The sequence below is a fragment of the Chelmon rostratus genome, chromosome 14, assembly GCF_017976325.1.
Source record: "Chelmon rostratus isolate fCheRos1 chromosome 14, fCheRos1.pri, whole genome shotgun sequence".
NCBI classification, from domain to species: domain Eukaryota; kingdom Metazoa; phylum Chordata; class Actinopteri; order Chaetodontiformes; family Chaetodontidae; genus Chelmon; species Chelmon rostratus.
Window position 1 is genome coordinate 11,800,280 of NC_055671.1, and position 19,899 is coordinate 11,820,178.

The 19,899-nt window shown below is 41.1% G+C and overlaps 2 protein-coding genes and 2 non-coding genes across 5 annotated transcripts; 3 read left to right on the plus strand and 1 right to left on the minus strand.

The window, feature by feature from the left end:
* Positions 1–644: 644 nt before the first annotated feature.
* On the plus strand, positions 645–6,857 carry si:dkey-75a21.2 (uncharacterized protein LOC794385 homolog). Its single transcript, XM_041951675.1, has 9 exons — positions 645–796; positions 1,122–1,322; positions 1,433–1,533; positions 2,271–2,540; positions 2,747–3,722; positions 4,355–4,568; positions 4,758–4,853; positions 5,087–5,170; positions 5,282–6,857. Exons 1-9 carry the CDS (start codon positions 728–730, stop codon positions 5,695–5,697), a joined length of 2,427 nt encoding a protein of 808 aa, XP_041807609.1. The 5' UTR covers positions 645–727; the 3' UTR covers positions 5,698–6,857.
* On the minus strand, positions 6,606–18,159 carry LOC121616850 (dixin-A-like). 2 transcript variants are annotated; one of them, XM_041951678.1, is made up of 21 exons: positions 17,931–18,159; positions 17,107–17,236; positions 15,719–15,844; positions 15,207–15,438; positions 14,880–14,981; positions 12,636–12,724; positions 12,423–12,526; positions 12,032–12,115; positions 11,698–11,751; positions 11,493–11,543; positions 10,855–10,959; positions 10,669–10,722; positions 10,457–10,528; positions 10,133–10,174; positions 9,939–10,004; positions 9,509–9,655; positions 9,106–9,169; positions 8,923–9,019; positions 8,623–8,731; positions 8,365–8,444; positions 6,606–8,280 (listed from the first exon to the last, which is right to left on the minus strand). In XM_041951678.1, exons 1-21 carry the CDS (start codon positions 17,991–17,993, stop codon positions 8,271–8,273), a joined length of 1,881 nt encoding a protein of 626 aa, XP_041807612.1. In that variant the 5' UTR covers positions 17,994–18,159; the 3' UTR covers positions 6,606–8,270. The 2 variants fall into 2 exon arrangements, with proteins under 2 accessions (XP_041807612.1, XP_041807611.1); XM_041951677.1 differs by having other exon boundaries at positions 12,636–12,730.
* Positions 18,160–19,149: 990 nt separating this feature from the next.
* On the plus strand, positions 19,150–19,221 carry trnah-gug. The gene has a single exon. It is a non-coding gene; the product is annotated as a tRNA-His (tRNA).
* A 208-nt stretch (positions 19,222–19,429) lies between these two features.
* Positions 19,430–19,502, plus strand: trnar-acg. Its single transcript has one exon. It is a non-coding gene; the product is annotated as a tRNA-Arg (tRNA).
* The last annotated feature ends 397 nt before the right edge of the window (positions 19,503–19,899 follow it).

Below are 19,899 nucleotides of genomic sequence, written 5' to 3' on the forward strand. Positions count from 1 at the left end.
TATGTTACACTGTCAGAAATATAAGAAAGAAAGACGGGGTCTAATTCAAAACCTCAAAATACACTTTGATCTAATAGATAATCTACAAAAGAACTCAAGAAATGAGTGTTATTGAATAGTATTTCACTATCTTAAACTGACTATGATGATTGAGAAGATTAGGGCTTCGACTATTTGAAAACTTTTATTGTCGATTAATCTGTCCTTTATTTTCCAGATTAATCGATTGCTTGATAATCGATAAATTAGTTGTTTGGTCAGTTAAATATCAGAAAATGGTGAAAAATCAGTGTTTCCCTAAGACCAAGATGCGACCTCAAACTTCTTGTTTTGTTCACAACGCTGAGATGTTTTGTTTTCTCTCGTAGAGGAGTAAAGAAACTACAAAATATTCACATTTAACTGCTTAATTTCTTTTAAAAAATACTCGATTAATTGAGTATCAAAGTAATTGGCGATTAAGTTAAAAGTTGACAACAAATTGATTAAACGTTGCAGCTGTCGAGGGGATACAAATTAGTATGGTAAATACAAGGCATTCTGATTCCCACTCCATAACAGTTGGTGACGGTAATGTACCAATTCGTTATTGCTAACCGCCAATAAACTTCAAAGAAGAAGAAGAAGACGAAGAAGAAGAAGAAGAAGAAGAAGAAGAGGAAATTGGCACAACTAGCCACGGGAACTGTCAGTTGTTAATTATCAAGTTAATACAGTGTTTATTATTATGTGCCCCACGTGGTGTAGGAGTTGTAATAAAGCGACAGATCGGGAGCAGTCGCTGGTGACTTTGGAGGTCAGAACTGAGTTAAAGTGTCTCGTCTGTCAGAGCTAGTTAGCCAGCCAGCTAATGCTAGCTATCAAAATAAGCCCTTTCAGCGCTATCTATCTATCTATCTATCTATCTATCTATCTATCTATCTATCTATCTATCTATCTATCTATCTATCTATCTATCTATCTATCTATCTCTCTCTCTCTAGTTTAGAAAGTGTGTCGTTAGCGAATTAAGCTGGATAGTGAATGTTGGATGATGGTATTCTGAGGCTCAAGCCTTGGTTACAGTGCTATGATAGCTCTCTGTGATGGACAGGTCGGCATTCTTTGTCTTATTTTGACAGGAACTGTTGCCAGAGCAGTACAGCCACACTGTGTGCAGCTTTGAGACGACGGGAGACATCAATTTCAAGGCAGCCATAAAACTGAAGCTGTCCAGTGAGGAAGAGACAAAGAGATGGCTGGAAGACTTCCAAAGATCATCAGGCTACACATGGCGAAAGTCCAAAACGTACCCTAATGCTGGGCGCTACAACAAGTATCGAGTAAGTATTATCCGCTGAACCATCCATCCATGTGATACCCATACCTTTGTATCCATGTCTTTATACTTCATTCAGTATGCCTAACTAACTTTTGCTCTTTCATTTTGAAGGTGGACTACAGGTGCAGGACAATGAAGAAGAACACTTCTTGCCCAGCTACTCTGTTCCTGATCTTGAAAAGGCAGCCAGGATGTGGAGAACGGAAGTCGAGGTTAGTGTTTTTTTTTAAAGGTTCAAAAGGTTAAATCTTTAGAAGAAACTGGTTAATACAGCTGAGAGGGACTTAATCTAAAAACAATAGTATTTATAGTCAAATTTTCACCCATGAGGAGATTCTAAGTAATAATTGACCCTTTGCCCCATCCTCCTTAGTTACTGTGGCTACACCTGTAAAATTTCCTTCTCGCACTGTCATAAGATGTTTATGGTGACTATGGTGGCGAAATTCACAGTATTCACATTTGCTCTTGTGTTTTAGGTTTTTGAAAGACTACAATATTAGGGCACCCTCCAAACTATTGGGATGCCGAGTATCGCTCTTCTTAGAGGCAACAACATGTAGAGAAATGCAAAGCTCGACAGGCCTGCCGGTGCCGAGTCACAGTTACTAACCTGATTGGATAGCTGATGTTCAGGGGAGGGGTTTGGTGAAGGGTCAGTTGGGTAGGGCTAGCACTATTTCAAGCTTTCCATCTTCTAACTTCTGATCCATTTCACATTCATGTAGTGTTTGTGTGTCAGTCAGAAACACCCAACACCTGCCACACACATAACGTTGGTAATTCATCATAAAAACTCGTTTTGTGAAAGTGAATGTGGGTATATGTCATCAGTTGTGTCACTGATGTGACATCAGACTTAATAATATGGTTAAACACATGTCTCAGTGGCATTTGCCTCATAGTCTTAGCTGTTATTGTTAGCTTAATTTACTGTTGTTCATTTCAGATCTGGAGATCCTCACATGAAGGAGGGACTCGTCCTTCATGTTAACTTGCGCAATGAGCACAACCATCATGTTTCATGTACTGCAGCCACGACGAGGAGAGATGTTTCAAGGGAAACTGTTGAAAAGCTGAAAAAGCTTTTTGAAAGTGGCCACTCTCCTTCATCAGCACTCAGCATGCTGAAGTACGATTTACAAGAGGAGGAACAGGACAATTATGTGTACGCTGCTGCAGATCGTTCGGTCTGTCCAGATTTGCAGTTTTGTTACAGGTTAGTGACCAGTCAATCACAGAATTTGTCTTACATTTGTTTAATTTGCCATTGAATGACAGCATCCCAACACTGTCTTAGAACAAGTCAAACTTATCAGTTCATTAAAACAAACTATTATAATATCCCAACATCTTTTGGAGTTGTTGCTGTCAGTTGAATTGTTAAAATTTTACATGCTGAACCATTCATATTCTTTATTGCAGACTGTACTGCAAACTGTTCAGAAAAGCATACAGTGCAGCACCAGGGGAAGAGATGTTCAAAGATCTTGAACAAACCATTGCTAATTACAACAAGGAGCAAGGAGATGTCTGTGCCAGGATGTGCAAAACCACTGACAATCAGTTGGTGATTGCCATTTGCACTCCAATGATGAGGAGGGTCCATGCCAGGTTAAAAGAGAGTAGTGAGATGGTGTTTGTGGACTCTACAGGGAATTTTAACCGCCACAAACACCGCCTCTTCCTACTCCTCACGCATTCGTCGGCTGGTGGTTTGCCTTTGGGTGTGTTTATCACCACATCTCAAACCCAGGCAACCATTTCAGCTGCTGTGGAGCTGCTACAGACTGTCTTTCCACCTGACAGGTTCTTTGGCCACCCAGAGGGACCTCTTGTTGCAATGACTGACAACTGCACCACTCTCAGACAGGCACTGCATGAAGCATTCCCCAAAGCCACACTGGTCCTTTGTGTGTCCCACCTCCTTCAGGCCATGTGGAGATGGCTGTGGAGCAGTTCAAATGGAGTCCCTGTGCAGCACAGGGCCCACCTCCTGAAGTCCTTCAGAGGTTTGGTGTATGCTTCCACACCAGCAGCTCTCATGGATGGTTACAACAGGCTGATCGAGGACCACATTGTCTCTCAGCACCCAAAGTTTGTGCGACACCTTCAGGAGGTCTTCAAGCAGCGAGAGGAGTGGGCCATCTGCCTGCAGGTGCAGCTGTCCGCCAGAGGGAACCAGACCAACGACTATGTGGAAAGTGCCATGAGGGTGGTGAAAGAGAAGGTCCTCCACCAACTGAAAGCCTACAATGTGACACAGTTGGTGAACTTTGTGGTCACAAGGATGGAGGCACACTACACCCGCCGCCTCACAGACGTTGCCAACAATCGGCTGCAAACTTCTCTTAAGAGGTTATTGAAAACAGATGGCATCGGGACAGACTCTGTTGTGCAGGTACACTTCTGTGGCAGGCAGGTGAACTGTAGAGGCCAAATGTTAGCTCACACCAGGGCAAAAATATTTTAGAATTGCTATAACACACTTTTACAATGTAATTACAATGTCTAATTTAAGTGTAGCCCGTTTACACCTGGCATGAACATGCATCTTAGGTGATTGGGTGGGTGGGCGGACAGCTTTAAGTATGTCAGTTCACACCTGGCATCACAACGCATGTCCATGTGCATCTCTGTATGCAAATAAACACGTGCATCTTCTGTTGGCTGAGACCAAATGTATTGTCATTTTCAACCAGTGGCCCAGCAGTAGTAGATAAACACCCTGGGACAAACAGACACATGGTTATACACAAAGGAATAACTATGACTGTGTGTTTCGTGTGCACTTAATTCAGAGGTAGTTGGTTGAGTAGACAATGTTTCAGTGTCCACCTCTGAATGTCCCTCACTGACATGTTTGAAGAAAGTCACGGTGGAATGTTTGTTTGGATATCTCTAGCCCAGCTGTATGTGCAATTTTGTATGGCCTCAACTGTAATATTTAAAATGTATATGAATATTTAAAAATTGAGTTTGACACATTTTAAACTGGACATGCCTCTTCATATTGTAATGCCAATGTTTCAGAACGATCGAGACAGCTACACTGTGGCGAGCTCATCAAATGCTGCAGTGTCCTACCATGTCAACATGGACATCGGCTGCTGCACGTGTCCAGCAGGGATTATGGGTGGACACTGTAAGCATCAAAGTACAGTAGCCATGATGTTTGGACATAATGACAGCGGCCTTCGTAGCTTGTCACCAGACACACGGAAGCTGTACTATCAAATTGCCACTGGTGAGTTTCTCTACATTATGGCTTAGTCCCTCCCAGTGTCCTATCAAGTTCAAGTTCATTTATATGTACTATAATATGTAGTAGTGAATCTGACTCCCAGCTCTTTCAGTTGTTCCGTAACATACATGCATATACATATACATACAGTATACATAAACAAAAATAAAATGTGCATTTTCCCTCTAACAGGAAGAGACATTCCAGAAGACTGGTTGCAGACATTGGTGCTGGACAAACCACCTGTGTCTGAGAGAGCTGCAGAAATGTACTCCTGTCCTGCCACAGGTAAGCCAGCGAGTGAACAGACCACAGCCCATTCATAGTGACGCTGTCTCCTACATTTTGGATGTTGCATCTCTGTGTGACTTTCACATATTGTGAAGCATTAGTCTGTTCGGAGCTTTAGGTTTGGTGAACAGGCCCCAATCCATACCATGCTGGATAAACAGTACTAAAAGGCACACAGCTGTAACCCCAAAGGGCTGACTTGTTGAGTGTTTTAAAATCTTTCTCTGTAGACACCGATGCTGAAAGCTTGCTCGAGCCAAAGGAGTCATCACTGATCCAAACGCATCCAAGTACCTCAGTGGAGACAGATACCAGTAATATAAACGACCCCACTCAGAACACAATACGCCTTTGATATGTAAAACAGTTTAGTTTGACATGTAAGGTCATTTATTAATACAACTCTCGAATAATTATTTTCCCAGGCGAACTGCCCCTCAAGGAAAGGCTGAACAGCATGTTCCTGGACATCACCAAGAAACTGGACAACCCCGACTTCACCCATTCCATCACTTCATTTATGAAGACTTATGAAAACATCAAAACAGACAGCGCCATGGTCTCAGCTCTTTCCTCATTTGGAAAGTCTCTCCAAACAAAAGCCAGAGGCTGCAAAAGACTGAGGGGCTACCTGCAAACCTCCACGCACATCGGAGTACAGTCGACAGCTGTGTCCAGGAGGAAAACCTTTTTGGGTGGAAGAAGGGTCTCGAGCAGTGGACGACCACCAAAGCCGATGAGAAAGGACCATGCCTATGGAAGAACTGGAAGAAAGGCAAGCGCTCCGCCTTCTGTTGTGCAATGTGTGGAGGAGAGTATGTGCCTTGGGGGGGGGCACTAACAAGCTCCCCAACCTCCCCAGAGGTCAGACACTCATCTTCAGTGCACCTCATCCTCCCCCTGCCAAGTGTTTGCACATGGCAGTGCTGCTCACTGTTGATGCTTTTTGTACTCATAACTGTCTACAGTTTATCTTGAAAACCTACACACGGCCCCTCACTGTTCATATTTGTCTGCAAAACCCTGCTGTCAGGCCCCGTTCCTCAGGTCAGAAATGAGTCAGGACAGTCACTGTGGCTAATATAGCTGATTGTTGTAGTACATGCATTCATTCAGGCTTTGCTTTATAACATGAAACTGTGTTATTTGACATAGCTGAACATACCATTGGTAGGAAATTGGACAGGGTAGAGATCTCAGCACCTACAACCCTACAAAGTAAGCAGTGACGTGATTACTGGTGGGAATGTTTTGGTCTGACGAAATATTTTCATTAATAATAATGAAGTAAATTGTTTTTGTTTTTCCATTTGGATCTACTCTGAGATCATGTATTGTACTCTGTCTCTCATAGTTTTCAGCATTTTGTTCGAAGTAGACGCTTCAAAGTATTGGTGTAACCCAGAAACAGTATGTTGTTTTATTCTGGAATACATTAATATCTGACATTGCTGGGAAAAGAATATAAACACAGTGCCTTTTTCCTCATCACCTTTCAAAACACAGTCACCAAAGAATATAACCCAATGATCTTAGGTTCAGCAGCCCAAGTCAGTTTATTGGACAACTATGCATCGCCTGGAGATAAATCTTGGAGAGACATTAGACCTAGTTTGCTACCTCATTTTGGCATCATACCACCATATATCAGTGTATGTTTTTTATCCGTGTCATTCAGCCCTAAAATACATGTGACAAAAACTGTCCATTATTAGCCATTTGTCCTCCTGATTTCCCCCACTGTCTCTCAACCACAATAAAAACTGGAACAATTACTTTTTTGACATTTTTGAAAGCAATTTATTTAAAAATATCTGTCTTTCTAACATTCAACAAAAGCCATTTTTATTCTTTTAAACAGACAGTATCCATATTTTGTGAAACTTTCAGTAAACAAAACAAATACTAAATATCCAGTTGTACATTTTACATTACAGGCAGTTATGGCATTCAGTAGACTGATGCATGTTTCTGTTGGCTTGTTAGTGAAGGCGTTCCCAGTCCAAATGGGAAGACAGAAGCAGAGTGAAGGAAAATGTATATGTGGGCCAGTTTCAGTCTCTCAGTTTCTCATAAAGGCCTCAGGGGTCTTAACACTGACAGCTGAGCATTTTACTGCATCAAGTAGAACAGCTTGAACCACTGTTCTTCAGGCATTTACATGTCAAAGGTCCATCCTGATCTCTCTCTCTCTCTCACACACACACACACACATTCACACGCACACCATAAATAGTGGGATGGTCCATAGTTCCAGGAAAAAAAGTCTCATCAAAAATGTCTGATGTCAAGTTTGAATCCACAGCATCTTTTTGTCACTTCACAAAAATCTCTCTCTTTAAACAATTAGGAGACATAAACATAAAAAATTTAAGGATATGGTGAAAATATTTTACACACATGTACAAAACAATTTCATAACGTAAACAAAGTAACAGTGCTGTTCATGTACATTTCTCCATCAAAGTTCCAGCATCATTTCTATTCACTGACAGCAGGTCAGTTTACACACTCGCATGCTGGTGTGATGCAGACTGGCATTTAAACCCACATCTGAATTTGGACCTATTTACTGAACTGAACTGGCTGAATAGCTGATTCGTTTTGTTGTTCTTGGAATAGAATTTTCTGTTTGGACATCTCCTTATGACCATCACCCTTCTTTTTTACTCTTGTCTGATATGTGTTTTTAATACAAAACATAGTAATAGGTATACAAGCTGGTATCTGGTCACTGTATTAGTCGGCGTGTCTGACTTTTTCTATTCTTGTAACACCTGTGTCATTAAGTGGTATTTCCTTCTAACCCAGATATTTTCTTCTTTCTAGCTATGGTCGATAATACTGTGTATTAACTTCACATTCACAATCGAGACTGAAACGTAGCTGGGCTAAAGAACAACAGGCAATACATATTTCTAACATGTAATCTGGTAGTATTTGTTTTAAATACTACATTGCTGCACAAGAAAGGAAAAGTGATGCCGAGCACTTGAAAATGAACTAAATTCCAATTAACACAAACCAGAAGGAAACTACATGTGAAACAACTACAGTACTGTGGTTTTAGAAACAGTTCATTCAAAATAATGTTTGTCTACTTTTGAGTCCAGTTTTGATACTACAGTTACAGCCTGGCAGTAATAAGCACATGATGGAAGCAGTTTCTTTTGTAAGGCACCGAGCTTTACGATATTCTACACGTTGGTTGCAGATTTACATCATCAGTATGCTTCAATACCAGCTGATCAACCCAAATCTCTTGCTGACAAGCCTGCAATATGTTACTAACAGTCTGAATCTCAAAAAGTGTCCACCTCTGTTCTGAACAGTTGTCTCGATGAGCCTCTGGGATCAGAGGAAGCAGGAGCAAAACAGGTGTCACGGCTCCTCAGCGTGACGTTACAATCAGCGTTACAATGGCCTAAGACAGAAAAGATCATGTATTGCTTGCCACTGAGATATAGAAAAGGAAATGAAGAGCGATAAAGAACGAACATGTTGTTACCTTTCCTCGCCACGGTCCTCTTCTACCCAGGCCACTATTTTGCCTTCCCAGCCAGGAATGATTGCACCATCCAGGAATACCTGCACACACAGATAAGGACATATTATCTTCATGTATGACTACTACTTATCTATACTCGTGTGTCCTTTGAATGTATTTTTGCACAGAATAAGTGCAAGAGTTTTCACTGTGACTAGTGTGTACCTACTTTACTACTGCTGTCCTATTACCTATTGTCTTTTCCCAGCCTTCTCTTACCTCTTCTTTCACAGTGCCAAACTCAGGGTCCAGGGCCTTGAAGTGGTACCTGTAGTTTCCCTCTCGATCCACAGCTGCCTTAACATCCTTGAGAGTCACCTCGCCAAGCCTGTACAGTGTGGACAAAGAGACTCACTCATACTGATGTCTTGAGACATTTTATAGTTTTTGTTTAATTTCTATCTATGGCCTACTATCTTAAACTTATGTGTTACGATTGTAAGCATCACTGCTAGCTTGCAACTAATTGACGGCGAATTGACATATTTTAAAATTAAACACCTCAATTCACGCACTAACCTCTTTGGAATATTGATCATGTGAGGCGTTGGGGATTTTCCAGTAAAATAAAGGATTTTAGTGGAGGCTGAAGAACCACTGTGGGACTGACAAACCTCTGCAAAGAACAGAAACATAGGGGAAGCATAAATATTCTGTGTATGCTGCATGTGTATTTGGGGGGTACACATTGGAACAACTTACTTGTGAGAGGCCAGGTGTCAGAGTCTGTGTGCTGACCTTTGCGTCTTGGAGATTTCCCCCTTCCCTGCAGTATTTGAATAAATGTTGACAGCGCCTTATGATTTTAAATCTCTACATTTAAGATGTCATGGTATAAATCAATTTTATAGTATACTCTTTCATTAGTGCTCACTCAGTCAATTACACAGATGAATCAGATTTTAAAGTGGCCATTGGCTGATAAGTTCACAACTCAATCTCTGTCGTAGCTTTAAAACTGTTTTCAGCTACAAATTAGCGTCAAACATCAGTTAACCACAAGGCGTTCTGGCTGATAACCCACAAAAGGGCCCAAGCAAGGATGTCCACAATCCAGTTTTTCTGACAGAAAAATTTGTAAGACTCGGGTGGGCTGTATCTGTACCCTGTGTGTATGGAGAACATGCAGTCTGTCGATGAGTGATACTATGCCCTGCTCCAGGGTGTCCAGTGTATGGTGCTGCGGGTCGTGATCTCTGAAGTTGTTCCTCAAACTCCTAAGAGCATCTCTGAGCAGCTGAACCTCCTCTGCCTGCCAACAGAGAAGAAACAAAAAACAGTCTTATAGTGCCTTTTCTTGTGTGTGTTCAGCATGTTCGACCCTTTGTTATTTCTCTAACTAACCATTCTTTAAAGTTAGAATGGAGTTATATTGTTTCATGTGCTCATATTACAGTATGTAAATAGTGCAATAGAATATAAAGCAAGGGGATGTGAGAGTATAGCTGTGTGATGCTTTGTTAGTGTTTTCACATGTAGAACAATATAAACAGGCCCGCTGACTGAAAAGCCTCATCAACAGAAACAATATTTACATCTGACATTGAGGGAGCTGGACTTTCAGAGTAAGAATAGCCATTATTTTCTGTGCTGGTGGGAATCTGAAAAAAAAAACAAACAGAAAAAAGTGTCAGCTGTGTAACATCTATCTGAATATGTTACTGTCTGGTACAGACTGAATATGAAACCTAAAACTCAACTGAAAGAGTCAGGAAAGAAACAGCACTACCTGCATGCTGTCTTTATGCTCCAACTGTCCTTGCAATTCACTCTGCCGAACAGACACACACTGAGACATCAGCATACACACTACACGTCTTTAAAATATATCTAGTCCGTGCCACAGATTATTAAAGTGATTAACTAATTAATTGAATAAAAGCAGGAAGAGTGCATTAACACATTCTTTGTGCATATTCCCCTGCATCAAAGTAAGTTTTAGTATTTGCAGGTAAAAGATTAAGTAAAAAAAAACTATGAAGCAATGAGCTGGACAAAACATTCTGATCCCACTGCAGCTTGCTTAACCTCCCTTTAAAACTGGTTAACAGACCTGCTTTTTTTGGCTTTCTTCAAGCTTATATTTAAGCTGCTGCAGTAGTCTGTCCTTCTGGCTGATCTCCTTCTGCAAGCAACCATCCACAGACAAAACGTACGATTCATTATTTCCTACAAACTCAGTGAACAGATGGTGTGTAATATGAAGTAAAACAAATAAACTCGGTTACAGCAAGCCATTAAAAGAGAGTGATTAGAGTGCCTCACCTTGCATTCACCCCACAGCCTGTTAGATTCCTCCAGCTTCCACTGCAGCTCTGCCTGTAACACATTTTATTAGAGGAGGGGAATTTGAAACACACTACACACTACAATATACAGTAACTAATGAAAACTAAACTATTTCACATCCACTTTAATAAAAGCAAACTTGTATGTGAGACTATTTCATACGTTCTGGTTGTTGAGTTCATCCTTCGTAATGCTGGCTCTGAGAAGCTCTTGCTTCATCTGCAGTATTGATGCCTCCTGAGTGCACAGCCTCTGCTGCTGGGCGTCCTGTACATTTATAAGCCAACAGAAAGTCAATACTTAGCCAGTGCTAATCCTTTTTCACATATACTCAATTGAAAACAGTACAAAGACAATATGTTTGTTTTACCTCATCATTGATTTTTGTAAATTTCTGCTTATTCTGAATTTGATGCAACAATGCGTTTTAAACAAGTTGGACCAGAAGCAACAAAAGACTGGGAAAGTTGTGGAACACTCCACACCTGTTTGGAACATTCCACGGGTAATCAGGTTGATTGGTAACAGGTGATAGTATCATGATTATGTATGAAAGGAGCATCCTGGAAAGGCTCAGTCGTTCATATGCAAGGATGGAGGTTCACCACTTTGTGAACAGATGATTGCATAAAGGATTTTACTACATGGGTTCAGGAACACAGTTCATTGGCAAATGATTGCATTCTATTTTTATTTACATTTTAAACAGCGTCCCAACTTTTCTAGAATCGAGGTTGCGCAACACAACAACGCTTACATTCAAGTAACAATAAATTAACTGGAGATCTAGCTGCTCTCACCTTGACTCCTTGCAGGTTTCTCATCTCCTGCTTACAGCGTAACAGTTCCCTCTAAAGCAAACAGCAAACAACACACCCTGAATTAAATATTAATCACAGTGTGCATTCCACAACTGTATTCCCTCAGTGGTAAAACAACTGTCTTTTGTCCTAACAAAAGAAGAACAGACCATATTAACAGTTTGAACTAAAACAAATGATTTACCTTCAGCTCCTGAGCCTCCTCCATACTCTGATCCAAACGACTGCGAATGATTATCTGGAAAGAAAGAAAAAAGGGATGTGTGTGAGAACCACGATGGACTGAGTAAGAGGGGAAACTGATACCCGTGTCACCCTCTGACACACACATAAGCACACACACACACACACACACACACACGTAACCCACAGTCAAGAAAAAGAAATGTGATCTGCGCTAAACACAAAGAGCTTGTGAAACAGAGCGAAAACGAGTGACACAGAGGAAAGAGAGAGCGGACAGAGAAGGACAGAAAAAGGGATGAAAAGTTGAAAATAAAAGGAGAGACTATCGCTACCAGTTGCTGCTCAGTGGTGCCTTGGTCCAAACTCAAAGACGCATCCTGTTCATCCTCAGGCAGCGAACCATGCAGCAGCAGGGCCTTAAAAATACAAAGGGTATAACATGTGACACTGGTTCGTACTTTGGACCAGAGGTAGGTTGTCATGTAGTGTGGGTGTGTGCATACTGTATAATGAGCACAGCATTCAAACAGCTCAAAAATAGTGTGTTAGAAATCAGTTTCCCACAACCCACTCCACACATGTTACAACCAACCAGTAGGAAAAAACAGAATATACACTCAGCACTTCAATGTGGGAGTCAACTAAAAGACATTCTGATTGGAAAAACACTCAAGAACACTATAGCATTACCAGAATCAAACTGAAACCTCAACATGCATGTACCTGCAAAGCAGACACCATTTTTCGTGTGTCCTGCATCTCCTTCTCCAAAGTTTCACTGAGAGAATCCTCCCAAGCCGTCTCCACTGCAACATGAGATGACTCGGCTACACACACACGACGTACACACACATAAAACACAGTGTTACACATGTCAAACAGTAAATCCTGAGGTTTACTAGTCAAATGTTGGTTTGTTGGCAGTCTAGAACTCACCACTGATCTCCTGTTGTTGGCAGTCCTCCTGCTGTCTGTCTGTGTGGCTGCTGGGTGGAGCTCTTGGAGATGACAGTGGACTGACGGAGCTGAGGCTCGAGGAGGACAAAACGCTGATTAATAAATTTGTTCCAGAGAAGCACGGGGGCGTATGCATGTTAACACTTAATACCAGAAACGCACAAATACCAAGTGGAAATACAGCATTCTATGTGCTGCTACATACTACTTTCGCCTGGCCGATTGACATATTAAGTTGTTGATATTTAAAAGGCTTATGTCAATTTAAAGGAAACAAAGATATCAAAGTGACTAATGCTTCTTTTATGGAAATTCTGACTCCTACTTGACAGAGGGCTTGTAAGAGAGGAGAGGAAAGGCAACAGACAGATAAAAGCAACACATGAGAATGACACATATTTCCTCAAATGTTAACTTGCCAAGAGAAGTCTTTAATCCTTGCATGTCTTTGCAAATCAAAGCACAATGCATACGGACGCTACACTTCATTTACAGTCTCTTTTCACGTTGCATCACAGCACTGTAAACTCACATGCACTGGCACAGGAATCCACACACACACACACACACTGCCTCACAGTGTCTGGTCTTACCATTTAACCTGTGTCCCCCCCATAGTGGGCTACAAGTGGTTTAAGCTGTGCATAATACTTCCAAGGAGCCTAAGGTCCACCCTGCTTGTGGGTCTCTGGCTTCAGCATCTCCACAAACTCATGACAGTGTGTTATCCTCTTCACTCTGACACACCCCGCCCCTCGCCCTCCAGCTAGCTAAAATAGCAACCAACGCAGCAGACTGCTTAACTCTCTCAGTCTATGAAGCTAGGTCACATTTTATATTAATCTACACATAGTCACCACAAAGTAGTTGCTTATTAGCATGCATATTAGTAGCATATTGGCTGTTTGTTAGATATTGGAAAGCACCTATTAATGCCAACTTCCTTACTTACTATCAATAAGCAGTAATTAGGAGGCTATTGAGGGGAAAATCATTAATGGCCTAGAAGTTGTAGAATATAGTCATGCAGGATGCAGGCCAATAAGTAACTAATTAATGATGAATATTTGTACTTTAACGTAAAGTGCTACCTCGAGCTCCTATGTAATGGCAGGTCTGTCGCCTCGCTTCAAACAAAACCATGTAATCGTTGCACAAATAATCAATGCATGCACTTCTATAATTATAAAAAGATACATACACGCACATGTCTCACATTAAAACACACACAAACAATGATGGTAAAAAACAACACCACAGAGCACAACTTCAAACCAGACATGTGATGTGTGAGGATAAAAAACAATGATTTCTTTTTTCTGCGTTTTGCTCAGATGCCTATGAACTACCACACACACATGCACAGCAGGGCGAAGTGTGTGTTAGTACTAAAAGCAAAGTCATATGCTTGGTCAGGCAGTGAGACACACACACACATACGCACACACAAATGAACAACAGAATGTAATCCACTGTTTCCAAAGATGACAGATAACAGGGAATTTACATAGAATTAACTGCGGGCAAAACTGTATGGTATAAGTAGCAACAAAGTGGAGTTTCTTTTTTCCCAAACAGAGTTGCACAGTCATGTAAAAATACATTGAGCAAAAATAGAATTGTTTTGTCACAAAATGTACAATTGCATAATTATACCACTGGTCCTTAGGCCACTAAACTGCAGGCACCTCCTTCATGAATTTAGGTCAGCAAAGCCAACATGCTTTTCAGTAGGTTATAGTTTTCTTCAGCCTATTATTGCAGCCCTGTATTATTTAAAATGGCACAACCCCACAACATGATCCAGCCTATACTGAGTGTATGAAGTATGGAAGTCACTCCAACCTGTGAGAGATTTTACAGATGCTTTTTTGGCAATATACATGTGAATCAGAAAATCTTCACATCACACCTTCCTAATGTTACAAATTTTACATGTTGCAGGTGAGAGCACCAAGGGGCTAGTTATCTACTTTCCTGTGACGATTTGATGTTCACCTGAAACAAATCTAGCTATTATATTTTAATAGCTATTTAGACTGCACACAGAGGGATGCAGAACAAAAACAGATTAAGTATATATGCAGTTTTATCTCACAGTTAAGGCAAACGGTAAGTGCATTTGCTACAAATCATTTTAAATTAAAACTACAAAATTCAATGATTCACTGCATGCCTTTTTAATTACTATGGGTAACTGGAGCTCATGTAAAGGCAAATTACCTGCTTGGCTGAGGATTGTCCTGCTCATCCGGAGATCCTCTTTCATACTGCTCAACCAGAGCACGAACACACACACTCTTTTCCACATCCAACCCCCAGCCACTGAAAGACGACAAACAAGGCAGAGGTTATTTATTCATAAATAAGAACTGGCATACAGTTTTGATAACAAATATATGGAGATGAGCCCTATTTCAGGATTTGGTGGTCTGTGTTTGTCCACTAGAGGACAGCAAAGACAATACATGTCTCAAACAAATGACTGCTCTTGGATATTATAGAAAGATTGATGACATGGGTTTGTGTCTGTGTTTATGATTAGCATACCTGTGAATACGTGTGGCACGTGCAGGCTGTGAGGCATCAAGTCGTGCTGACGCCAGCGCAGCAGCAGCACCTTGTGCTAGTGCAACAGTGGAGAGAGGGTTGTGGCTGGCAGAGCCTCTCGTCAAACCCCTCCCACTTCCCGAGGCAGCCCTGTGATTGGCTGAGGGCTTGAAGTGGGCAGCCAGCCCCAGAATTATCCTCATTACGGATTTCAGATTACCATCAACAATCTCTGCGGAAAGAAAGGGAACATATGTCCATCAGTAGTGAAGTAAGTGTAAAGTATTTGCAACACACGGTAATAAAATACAATGACAAAATAGCTTTCTGACAGGAGCCACTGCTCATGCAAATGGAGAAAAATGTTACATTATAAACACATAATTTTCATGTGCTTACACCTTTAGGGTCAATTAAACCTTGTGACGACAATTTAGGGTCGGCAACCAGAAGAGGTTAGGAACACCTGCTCTTTAAATGACAGTGAGAAAACAGGCTTCTCTGTGATTTACCTCTTGCTGATATGTGTGGCATACGTATGTGCCTGGAGGAAATGAACTGCAAGACTTGCTCCACATTCTTCCTGCTTTCCTCTTTGTTTTGTGGAGCATTGTACACTCCCTCCAGCACTTCCCCTGCTGCCAATTTGAATGAGGTTTGAGAGAGAGAGAGAGAGAGAGAGAGAAAAGAAGAATTAACAAAAACTGAGGATGCAACCACTGGTGAGGCACGTTACATATGAGCAATACTGCAGTACAATTCAGGTACAAATGAAACCATATTACATATAAACATTTTTAAAGCAGTATTATGTTATTTCCCAAACATAATTTCATAGTTGGTGGTAGTTCGTGGCACAAAGCATTTATTTTATACCTGACAAATTCTGGATTACAGATGATACATTCATTTTCTACCAAGAATGGTGGAACAATGTAATCTGCTAAAAAAAAAACCTAAAACTGTCATTTACTGTGAACTTATCAACTAATACCACAGCATTGCATGTAATGGTGTAGCATCAACAGCTGACCAGAGGAGTTTGTCGTTCTTTTTAAAATGTGTGCTTGGTACAGACTCTGGTGGATCACTGGTAAGTGAATTTAAAATCTTTGCTTCGTGCAGGAATGGAAAGGTTCAGGCCTCACTAAGATGGTAAAGAGGGGTAAATAATGCAGAACCCAAAAATACTTCTCCTGCCTGTAATTTTTAAAATCTCATGCTAATCTTTATAATATGTAAATATAAACGACTGCATTGAAAAAGAAGAGAGGGGATATTCTTTGTTTACAGAATTAGATGAACAAGGTTTCCCTATTGTTGACACTCTCATCTTCAGTTCATTGTTACAATGAAGCATCACAGCAGATTACCACAAACTGATAGCTTCAAAGCATCTTACATGCCATCAGCACATATTGTGGTATCCTGCAGTATGCTACAGACTGAAAACATTTTTTTGGATACGTGAGGACACTTTTCAATTATGTAATATTTTTTAATAGAAATACTAATGCGCAGGAATTTCACATCTTGCAGTGCCATCACACACCTGTGATCATTTTTTTGCCAAAGCTTATAAATGAAGCTACAAGGTCATCTTTCTTTTCATGAAAGAAGTAACTCTGAAGGACCGGCATCTCAGACAGGCCTCACTGAAAGTTGAAACATTATTAATTGGCACTGAAATAAGGGCTTATTGGTCAGGCAGCTGTGCAAGTAAAGATTGTTGACAAATATAAAGTGTTGTAACTACGTATGCATCCATAAATGAACAACTTAATTTATTTACAAAAAGTATGATCTCCTCACACTAAAAGTTTTAATCTATTTATCATCCTCCAGTAATACTGCACAATGGGAGGCATTTGTGTGTGTAACTTTGCATGTGTGTATTTACCAACTATCTCTATTAGTTGTGTGAGCACCACCCCATCCTGCAGATCATGCCTGAGGTCTGTGATAGGGTTCAGGCCTGGCTTCCTCTTCAGCTGAGAGTTCACCCAGGAAACGTATGCTGCCAGCTGCTGCTGCAATCCATCAATCAGATACACACAAATCCAACAAACCGCAGACGAACACATGTACAAACACACAGCTTAGAGTGGGGGCCAAATAAGGCTGAGACCATGGCATAACAAATGAGTTCCTTTGTTTATTATGTTGGGACAGGAGAGAGGGGGGCAGGGCCCGTCTTTTGTCCTACTCCCTATTAAATTTTACTTTATTGTGAAAGCCAATCTTATTATTGTGTGATCAGTGGAGAGTGGCATGGTTCGGAATTCTTCCCCTGTATTTCGCACGGTTACCTTTAACGGTGCCGCTCAGTCACGTGACAGCCCGTCGTCCGGGATACCTTACAAAGAAGGCACCCTGTCTTCAACACAACAGAGAACATTTCCCTGAACATTTCACTTAAGGCTATCCTTACTATGGTTTGCTTATGGTCTTATAAAAGTCACACTACAGCCACGGGCAGCTCATTTAGTAACAGTCCTTACCAGCTAGCGTTAAGACTACCGGTTTAAAGGTACAATTCGTGTTTTTGTTGGTTTCTAAATACATACTAACGTCAACATTACCTTCATTTGACAAACTGCAGAAATTCGTCATTTATACTGCTCTGTGGTTAGCAAAAAATAACAGGCGTCCGTTTGTTGAATTATAACGTTAGCTAACCCATGTTTATACACACTAACGTTAGTAACACTAGATAAACGTTACCTCATTGAAGCCCCCATGAAGAACCTCATCCAGCAAACTTCCTCTAGAAAGCGAGGCGATCATCTTTTAACGCGAAAACCCATTTAAGCTTAGCTAGCTAGCTGCTAGCGTCCTTGTGTCATACGACTCGTCTCAAACAACGGACAAATTCCCGTTACCAACAGCTGTACTCCAGCAAACGTCCACAAACCGAGACAATTGTGGGACCGGCGGAAGAGGCTACCGTTATTCTGGCCGTCAAACCGTTGTCAAGTCACCGAAGCACATTGACTGATATACCTGTCTTCCGGTTGCGGTTTCAGAATAAGACTGCATTTGACGAACGCTTCCGGAATTTATAACGGGGTTCAGATACGTCTCTTGAACGAAAACAAATGGTAGCGACAAACGCCTTTGTCCTACAATGTGGTTTAAAGTTTTAGCTTTATTAAGGGGGCATAAATGCATATATGAAAAGCTGAATTCTCTGTTAATTGCTAATTATCTTTCTCTGAAAATAAAATGCATCCGTGAAGAACATACACAGCAACGATGGAAAAAAACTTGTGTGGAACTTGATTGTCATTGCAGACACGCACTTACTCTGAATGTTGCTCACTGAATTACCGCGAAGCTGTTCCTTTACGTCCTCCAGCCCCTGCTCCAGCTTACGTCTTTCAGAACTGGAAGCCTTGACAACTTTCCTGTGTGAGGCCACACATTTCTGGATTCAAGTGTTATCTACACAGTGCAAGCCCTTGACTGTTGCATGCCATGCTGTGAGAACACAGCTGTTCCCGCATGTGACTGTGCGTCGGGCTATTGGTGCCATGGATAATGAGCATAACTACAGATCTGAAGATTCTGGGTTTGACTCATGGCTAGCTTGATATAACTGCTAGCTTGGACACCATTTCTTCCAGATACTTAAAGTACATTTTCAATTGGAAAGTGCTAAATGATGGCCAAATTGCTTGTCTTTAAGTTTCAGTCATCATGAAGTCTCTTCTTCTTAGTGTTACTGTCCGACGATTTTTCTTTGAAAAATAAAATTTGTGAATGAAGAACATACACAGCAGCAACAGATAAAACCTTGTATGGAACTTGGCTGTCTTGTTCAACACATCATTTTTGAAACACATGAGGGTAAAATAGTTCTCTTGAATGTCCAAAGCTCAAACTACGATGTTGCGACGAGGAGACACTCGGTACAACAAAGAGATCCCTGGTACCTCATGTGGCCGTGATCGTATAGTGGTTAGTACTCTGCGTTGTGGCCGCAGCAACCCCGGTTCGAATCCGGGTCACGGCAGCTCGAAAAACATGACCTTTTACATCCTCCAGCCCCTGCTTCAGATCACATGATTTGAAACTGGATGGCTCAACAATTTCCCTGTGGAAGGCCACACATTTTCAGATTCAGCAGTGTTCTCCACACTTACCTACGAAGCACAAGCCCTTGGCTGTATGCATGGCATGCTATGAGAACACAGCTGGTCCCACAAATACAGCTAGACATAGGGCTAGTGGCGCAATGGATAACGCGTCTGACTACGGATCAGAAGATTCTAGGTTCGACTCCTGGCTAGCTCGATGTAATCTTTAGTTTCCACGTCGCGCGTATATACTGGTCCACAAACTGCGTGGAAACTGAACTGAAAAGCCACTGGACCCAATTAGATGGAGTTCCAGCCGTTATGAAGTGTCTCTTTAATTTTATCCTTCTCTGAAATAAAATTGATTTGTGAAGAACATACACAACTTGTTAAGGCTACACTGACTCACCAGCAAAATGAACCTAAAATTAGTTTCACAGAAATTTGAATGAAAAAATTAAACATGGCAGCTAGGCCTAATTTTGTTTGTTTTCTGGTACTGGGAATGGCTTGTTTGCATCAGTGATGCCTAACCATATGTGTGAAAGAGACTACATTGTATATAGTTATACATAACAGAAGACAGTGTTTCACATGAAGTTTCATTTAAAAGT

What these genes read in the sequence shown, in the direction of transcription:
- LOC121616850 (XM_041951677.1), bottom strand. Translation starts at nt 17,993, where the DNA reads ATGATCGCCTCGCTTTCTAGAGGAAGTTTGCTGGATGAGGTTCTTCAT. An exon ending in ATGAACTCAACAACCAGAAC is followed by an intron (nt 10,723 to 10,854) that starts GTATGAAATAGT and finishes AATGTGTTACAG; the next exon opens with GCAGAGCTGCAGTGGAAGCT. An exon ending in TTGGCACTGTGAAAGAAGAG is followed by an intron (nt 8,445 to 8,622) that starts GTAAGAGAAGGC and finishes CTGTGTGTGCAG; the next exon opens with GTATTCCTGGATGGTGCAAT.
- si:dkey-75a21.2 (XM_041951675.1), top strand. Translation starts at nt 728, where the DNA reads ATGTGCCCCACGTGGTGTAGGAGTTGTAATAAAGCGACAGATCGGGAG. An exon ending in TGTGGAGAACGGAAGTCGAG is followed by an intron (nt 1,534 to 2,270) that starts GTTAGTGTTTTT and finishes TGTTCATTTCAG; the next exon opens with ATCTGGAGATCCTCACATGA. An exon ending in GTACTCCTGTCCTGCCACAG is followed by an intron (nt 4,854 to 5,086) that starts GTAAGCCAGCGA and finishes CTTTCTCTGTAG; the next exon opens with ACACCGATGCTGAAAGCTTG.